Source organism: Microtus ochrogaster, unplaced genomic scaffold (genome assembly GCF_000317375.1).
Source record: "Microtus ochrogaster isolate Prairie Vole_2 unplaced genomic scaffold, MicOch1.0 UNK1, whole genome shotgun sequence".
Classification (NCBI taxonomy): Eukaryota; Metazoa; Chordata; class Mammalia; order Rodentia; family Cricetidae; genus Microtus; species Microtus ochrogaster.
The window spans coordinates 27,245,145-27,252,973 of NW_004949099.1; the positions used below are offsets into that span (position 1 = coordinate 27,245,145).

At 48.2% G+C, this 7,829-nt stretch overlaps 1 protein-coding gene across 6 annotated transcripts in view; it reads left to right on the forward strand.

Moving 5' to 3' along the window:
* Brpf1 (bromodomain and PHD finger containing 1) overlaps positions 1 to 7,829 on the forward strand; it is an 18,816-nt gene that overhangs the window by 9,641 nt on the left and 1,346 nt on the right. The window contains exons 4-13 of one of the 6 annotated variants that reach the window (XM_005364999.3): positions 63 to 225; positions 590 to 721; positions 1,073 to 1,219; positions 1,919 to 2,228; positions 2,554 to 2,874; positions 3,185 to 3,469; positions 3,943 to 4,090; positions 5,483 to 5,619; positions 5,722 to 5,840; positions 6,167 to 6,321. In XM_005364999.3, coding sequence (XP_005365056.1) covers positions 63 to 225; positions 590 to 721; positions 1,073 to 1,219; positions 1,919 to 2,228; positions 2,554 to 2,874; positions 3,185 to 3,469; positions 3,943 to 4,090; positions 5,483 to 5,619; positions 5,722 to 5,840; positions 6,167 to 6,321 — 1,917 coding nt within the window. Of the gene's footprint in view, positions 1 to 62; positions 226 to 589; positions 722 to 1,072; positions 1,220 to 1,918; positions 2,229 to 2,553; positions 2,875 to 3,184; positions 3,470 to 3,942; positions 4,091 to 5,482; positions 5,841 to 6,166; positions 6,322 to 7,829 lie in introns of all 6 variants that reach the window. The other 5 variants (XM_026788092.1, XM_013352915.2, XM_013352916.2 and 2 more) reach the window with 5 other exon arrangements.

The following is a 7,829-nucleotide window of genomic DNA, read 5'->3' on the forward strand; positions in this document are numbered from 1 at the left end:
AAAAAAAAAAAAAAAAAAAAAAAAAGACGTAGCAGGTTTTTTCTTTGTTCCCTGGTTTCCAGACTCAGTAAGATCACCAACCGCCTGACCATCCAGAGGAAGAGCCAGTTCATGCAGAGGCTACACAGCTACTGGACTCTGAAACGACAGTCACGGAATGGGGTCCCACTACTTCGGCGTCTGCAGACACACCTTCAGTCTCAGAGGAACTGTGATCAAGTCGGGGTACCGTGTCCAAATCCCTGTGGGCTGTGAAAACTAGTACCAAAAGGACAAGGACCAAAATTTGTAGTGATAGCCTGTAGCATCAAAGAGCTTAAGATTTTTCCACCTTTATATTAACCCCTAAAGCAGGCTCAGCATGAAATCTATATATTACCAGGTTGGTGGAAAGGCATCATTCCTGTGTGTTCATTAACTCAACAAATATGCTGAGAATTATTTTGGTGCTAGACCTTGGTAACACATAGATGGAGGTGCTATTGATAAATTACTGGGCTTTCTCCTTGGACTTGCCCTGCTCTTGGCCTAGGTTTCTTGCTAGACTCTCCTCTGGCTCTCACCATCTTATGTCCCTTTACCTCCACAGAGAGATTCTGAAGATAAAAACTGGGCCCTCAAAGAACAGCTCAAGTCTTGGCAGCGGCTGCGGCATGACCTGGAGCGAGCTCGGCTGCTGGTGGAGTTGATCCGCAAGCGAGAGAAACTCAAAAGGGAGACGGTGAGTGCTCCTGGGCCAGTCCTGGTTCTCAAAGCAGAACACAGCTCTGGAGGAGGGAGAGTCTATGTCCCTGGCTGGGAAGCACCAAAGCCCATACTGGCATTGAGTATCCCAGCACTATGTGCTTTTAGGCCTGTGGGAAGCTGAGTATCAAAGGAGATTGCACAGAATCCTAACCTCTGATCCAGGGAGCTCAGGCCGGGAGTTCAAGGAAGGGGGACCAAAGTAGATAGAGACAGCTGTCTTTCTTAGGGCCTGGATGAGAAAAACATGTTTCTAAGCCAGCAGGGACCATCTCCTCTGCTAAGGAACTGGCCGGGGCCTGACTGATCCAGCCTTTTTGTGTGCCAGATTAAGATCCAGCAGATTGCCATGGAAATGCAGCTGACCCCTTTCCTCATCCTCCTCCGAAAAACCTTGGAGCAGCTCCAAGAGAAGGACACAGGCAACATCTTCAGCGAGCCGGTCCCTCTGTCTGAGGTAACCGAATTGGACGAAGTAAGAATCCCTTCCCCTCACTCCACCTTCTTTCTCTTCTTCTCCCAGTTGGACCCCTGCTGCAGGTCTGGCCCAGGGACTAGGTGGGAACCTAGACATAAAGGGTTCGGTGGCTCTGGGGCAGGATGAACTAGAGCCACACGTATCACCTGGGCTCCTGTCCTCATCACAACCCAAGAACTCAGAATGGGAGGCCATCTGCACTCCTCTCCCAGAGTCTGCCAGATGAATAATCACAAGGCAGGAAGATATTTTCAGGGTGCCCAGCCCTAGAATGGGAACTTAAAAAGGCTCAGAATCTAAAGAGCCAGCTCTGAAGCCCTAGGTTCACTTTTCTCTCGTGGCAGCAGCCTACCACGAGCCTAATAATGAGCAGGAACAACAGCAGGAATACAACACTACAATTTTTAGCGAATTCTCATGGCCTTTTTTTTTCCCTATTAAAGCTGCCATGGTTCCAGGAAATAGATTTGCGTGCATTTTCATCACCATTTTCCAGGAGAGGAAAATAAGGCCCAGAAAGGTTAACAGACTACTAAGGTCACACAGCTCAGGACTAGAACGTTCTTTGTACTACAAGCTTGCCTCTTAACTGTGGTGGGAGGAGGTTGCTAGATACATTTCAGGGGTGGCTGTTAAGAGTAGGGTTTGGGGAAATAAGATCAGATCTCCACTTAGACACTTACCCTGCTCTCCCAGGTACCTGACTACCTAGACCACATCAAAAAGCCCATGGACTTTTTCACCATGAAGCAGAACTTGGAGGCTTATCGCTACTTGAATTTTGATGATTTTGAGGAGGACTTCAACCTCATTGTCAGCAACTGCCTAAAGTATAATGCCAAGGACACCATCTTCTACAGGGCAGCGGTGCGACTCCGTGAGCAGGGTGGCGCTGTACTCCGTCAGGCACGGCGACAGGCAGAAAAAATGGGCATTGACTTTGAAACGGGCATGCATATCCCTCACAACTTGGCCGGAGAGGAGGCCCCACATCACATTGAAGATGGTGGGTGATGGATCAGTCATCTGCATGCATAGAGGCCAATGCCAGGAATGGACAGGTCTCCAAAAGTCCCTTCCTGGGGACAGGCAGTACAGGCAGAAAGTAGCTGGGCTGAGTAGCAGTGGGCTCTCCCCTGGAATGCTCCCCCAAGAAGCAAGACTGGGTGAATGGATAGCTGGGCCACCATTCTGCAAACTTGTGCTGCCATTTTGTAGCTTTTCCTGGGAGAAGTCAATGGGAAGAGTGGGTTCCTGCTGCCTGCCCAGGTTCAAGGGGCCCAATGGGCTGCCATGAGCCTGACCTTTCTCTCTCCAACTCTCCCTGGCAGCAGAGGAAGAACGGCTGGTCCTGCTGGAGAACCAGAAACACCTGCCAGTAGAAGAGCAGCTAAAGTTGTTGCTAGAGCGGCTGGACGAAGTCAATGCCAGCAAGCAAAGTGTGGGCCGTTCCCGCCGTGCAAAAATGATCAAGAAAGAGATGACGGCTTTGCGACGGAAACTTGCTCACCAGCGGGAAACTGGCCGGGATGGGCCTGAGCGTCATGGCCCCTCCAACCGGGGCAGTCTGACACCCCACCCTGCAGCCTGTGATAAGGATGGACAGACAGACAGTGCCGCAGAAGAGAGCAGCAGCCAGGAGACAAGCAAAGGTCTGAACCCCATAGCAAGATGGACCCCAAAGCAAGTCAGACTTTGGCCCTGCAATATATACTCAGCCCTGCTGTACCCTAGGCAGAGGTCCTTCCTGCACAAGTAGCTGAACTTTCTCCTTCATTTCCCAGTCAGGGGCCTCTTAGCTGCTCTCTGGCAGTTGGTATGAGTTGTTCTGAATCCCCATATCATCTCCCCAATTCTAGATATAGTAATGATCCTATATTCCCAGGGTGTTACCCTGGACATCTACCCTTCCTTTCATGTCAGGCCCCTCACCAACTCTCTTTCTCTCTTTCTCTGCTCCAGGCCTGGGTCCCAACATGTCCTCAACCCCCGCACATGAGGTGGGCAGGAGAACCTCAGTTCTGTTCTCCAAAAAGAACCCGAAGACAGCTGGACCGCCCAAGAGGCCGGGCCGGCCCCCCAAAAACCGGGAGAGCCAGATGACCCCCAGCCACGGAGGCAGTCCTGTGGGGCCCCCCCAGCTTCCCATCATGGGCTCCCTGCGTCAGCGCAAGCGGGGTAGGAGCCCCCGACCCAGTTCAAGCTCAGACAGCGACAGTGATAAGTCCACAGAAGACCCCCCAATGGGTGAGCCTCATCATCACCCAGCCCCTGCCCCAAGACAGTGAGCAGAGCTGCCATTCTTCCCAGCATACTTTGAGCTCTCCCTTCATTTCCCTGTAAAAGTCAGCTAGATAAAAGTCAGCTAGAAGGGTCCTTAGGAGTCCTTTAATCCCATCCCCTCATCCTTCATTTGTGAAACTGACCCAGCCAGGTTCCCATCCAAGCCCTTCTTCCCCTTATCACTTTACCTTTTCTCTTCTCTCCTTTTTTGGGGAACTTCCTGCCCTTTAAATCCTTTGTGTCTTTAGGCTAAGGGAAGTTGAAGGTCAGTGCAGAGCTTTGGCCTGCTATGGTAGAACTGCTTAGAGCTATCTCTGCTGGCCAAGGTTGGAGGAATTTTTCAGCCCAGAAAGAAAACCCAGACTCATTCCACCTTAACCCCCATGCTGGCTCTGATCTACATCTTTCTGACCAGTTGGTTCCTTCCCTCTTCCAAGACTTACCAGCCAATGGCTTCAGCAGTGGGAACCAGCCAGTGAAGAAGAGTTTCTTGGTGTACCGTAATGACTGCAACCTTCCCCGGAGCAGCTCAGACTCTGAGTCCAGCAGCAGCAGCAGCAGTAGTGCCGCCTCAGACCGGACCAGGTACTAGCCCTGCAGATGGGAGGCAATCTGCAGGATGCCTTTCCAGGTTCTCCCATGGGAGCTAGGTGACAGCCATTTCAGTCCAAAGGAAGGAGTTCAAATCCAAGTGTCCCTATAAAATAAATCGGATAGATCAGTCACCCTAACAGAACAGAACACACTGTCTTAGGTTAAGCCGATGTTTTAGAGCAAACTGTGCCTTATAGCTAGGATTTGGCCTTCAGACATACTTTATTTTGGTCACTAAGATGTTTCTAATAACCGAATACAGGGCTGGAGAGATGGCTTAGCGGTTAAGAGTACTGGCTGCTCTTCCAGAGGACCCTTGTCTAATTCCCAGCATCTACACAGTGTACTGGAACTCCAGTTCCAGGGGGATCGGATACCATCTTCTGGCTTCCATTAGCATTGCGTACATATGATACAGACATACATGTAGACGAAATGCCTATGCAGATAAAATCAATAAAAACTGGGGTGGGGGATAGGATTAAATTTTCTTAAAAGCAAAAAATGGAATCCACATAAAATTCTGTCTCTGTGTTCTCTTTAAAAATCAGAGGATCGGGTGCCGGAAAGATGGGTCAGTGGTTAAGAGTACTGCCTGCTCATCTAAAGGTCCTGAGTTCAATTCCCAGCAACCACATGGTGGCTCACAACCCTCTGTAATGAGATCTGGTGCCTTCCTCTAGCCTGCAAGCATGAATGTAGGCAGAATACTGTATACACAATAAATAAATAAATCTTTAAAAATAAATCAAAGGATCCTTTAGGGTGGTGGTGGCACACACCTTTAATCCCAGCACTCAGGAGGCAGAGACAGGGGAATCTCTCTCTGTGAGTTTAAGGCTAGCCTGGTCTACAGAATGAGCTCTAGGACAGCCAGGGCTATTCAAAGAAACCCTATCTCAAAAAAGCAGGAAAGAAAAATCAGAAAGAGCTGGGTGTGGTTGCTCATACCTATAACCCCACCACTTGGGAGGTTGAGGTAGGATTACTGCAAGCTCAAGGTCACTAGGTTATGGAATAAGTTCTGGGCCAGCCATGGCTACATACGTAGCAAGACCCTGTCTCAAGGACTGGGGATGTAGCTCCTTGCTGGAACACTTGTCTAGCTTGTGTGAAGCCCTAGGATCGATCTCAAGTACTTCAGAACAATAAATTAAAATAGAAGATCTGGCAGCTCTTGTTGGCATTGCTTTTATAGACAGGCATGTTTTCCACTTGGTGACATTAGCCTGATTACTAGCCTAACCCTGAAGAGTGTGTTGAATTACAAACTTTATACAGTCTCTGCTTTTCAAGTCGAGATTTGAGTGCTTAACAAGGACCCCTGAGCCATGTAATTTTTCATTTTCCCCTCTGAGTTGTATTCTAATTGTCTTTCCATAGCACAACACCCTCAAAACAAGGCCGGGGCAAGCCCTCCTTCTCTCGGGGCACATTCCCAGAGGACAGCAGTGAAGATACCTCAGGCACTGAGAATGAGGCCTACTCCGTGGGCACTGGCCGCGGCGTGGGCCACAGCAGTAAGTACCCTCACCCAAAGTCAGGGGTGCTGGGGACCCAGTTTCAAGGCCTTGCCAGCCCCCCAGCTGCTGATCCACCTCCTCTCTCCCATTCCTGTGAAGTGGTAAGAAAGAGTCTGGGTCGTGGAGCTGGCTGGCTGTCAGAGGACGAGGACTCCCCATTGGATGCTCTGGACCTTGTGTGGGCCAAGTGCCGAGGTTATCCATCATATCCAGCTCTGGTAGGCCTATGGTTTCTCTTGTCCTTACCCCTGCTTTCCAGCCCTAGGACTTGGAATCATAAAGTGTAGCTTTGCCCTTTCCCTGCCAACTTACAGAGCACAGGGCTCCTTAGCAGGTTGACTGTTAGACAGATGTAGCCTAAGTACCCCAGAGAGATCCCAGTCAGTTTTCCATCTCTCCCTATCTTTTCTCTTGCCCCAGGCTCTGAAATAATACGGCAAGGTCAACACTATGGCCCCAGTAACATATTCTTCAAATTCTTAGGTAGTGCTAGCTTTGGGGAGGAAGTGACCTAAACCAAACTGGGCTTGTATTATACTCTCAGATCATTGATCCAAAGATGCCCCGAGAAGGTATGTTCCATCATGGGGTTCCCATCCCTGTACCACCATTGGAGGTTCTAAAACTTGGGGAACAGATGACACAGGAAGCCCGAGAGCATCTCTACCTCGTTCTCTTCTTTGACAACAAACGAACCTGGTAAGGAAATGGGTGCATTTGGTGTGACTTAAAGCCACAGATATAAATACAACCATCTGTAATGTGGGGGCAGATTGTCAAGAGACTCAGCAACAGATTATTACAAAGTATTGGGCAGGGGGCACGCTTAGAATAGCTCTAAGCAAAAGGGTGTGTTTGTCCTGAGCCTGATGGGCTGAGTGGGCAGTAGCTGGCAAACAAGCTGTAACTAGAAACTAAAGGACCATCAGTGACTGGCAAAGTTAGGGTGGCTCCCTGCTCATGCTCAGATGACTTCTAGACTTATTGTTCCCACTTCTTTATAGTAACAAGATGGGGAAAAAGCACACATAAACATTTTGGCTTTATACTCAGAAGGCAGAGGCAGGCAGATCTCTGAGTTCGAGGCCAGCCTAGTCTACAGAGTGAGTTCCAGGATAGCCAGGGCTACAGAGAGAAAACATGTCTCAAAAGACAAAAACAAAATTTTCGATTTTAAATCTCTCTTGTCAAATTTTTGTTAATTGCCTGCAGATAGTCTCCCTGAAACAGCTGGGGCAGGATACCTCTTGAGACTTTTTGCACCCATAAAGTGCCCTGTAGAATTATATACTGTAGAATTAATATGTCTTCCCAGTGAGAAATCACTCCTCACATTTAAGAAATGAATAAAGGAAAATCTCTTTAACAATAGCATGCAACTGGTTCTGGCTCATGCACAAAAGGGAACCAGCTTCAAACAGAACATTTTACCAGCTTAAATAGGCTTTAGATTTATAACATTCCACATACACTGTTATCCTTAAATCTCTTCCAAGTCATGACCCCACCCATGTTACACTTTCAACAATTTAAAAAGAGGTAGGAGACTACAAGTCTGGCCACTTGGGCAAATGGGAGATTTATACAACAAAAAATTACCATAATTATTTAAGTACACCAATGTTGTTTTTTTCTGGATAGTTCCAACCCAGAGTCATCTTGCCTACTTGGCAGAATTATGCTTTTCCTGATAACAGGTTCACTTAATGGCAGACCAGACATTAATGGTGGCTGTCACTTGCACTGCCACCTTACGACGCCCCTTAGAGGAATGTTCTTCGATATGGGAATGGGCCTAATGGCTGGTTTTACATCATTGTTGCCTCATTTTGTTCTGGAAATGGAGATTAAGCTTGAGGAACCAACATTACCAGAAACATTTTCTCAGCAACTCTAGACTGCCATAATGGTATAAGAATTTCCCTCTGAGACAGGGTTTCTTGGTAGCCAGGGATCCTGTCCTGGAACTTGGTTTCTAGACCAGCCTGGCCTTGAACTCACAGAGATCCGCCTGCCTCTTCCTCCCGAGTGCTGGGATTAAAGGTGTGCGCCACCACCGCCCAGCTTTCCTACAGTTTCTAACAATGTCTGGTTAGTCCACTACTCACCTTCCAGTCAGTCATATTGGAGGCAGAACTAACTCCCTTAGCTAACTTCTACTTTGTTTTTTTTTTTATTTTTTTTATTGTTTTTTTTTTTAAATTTAT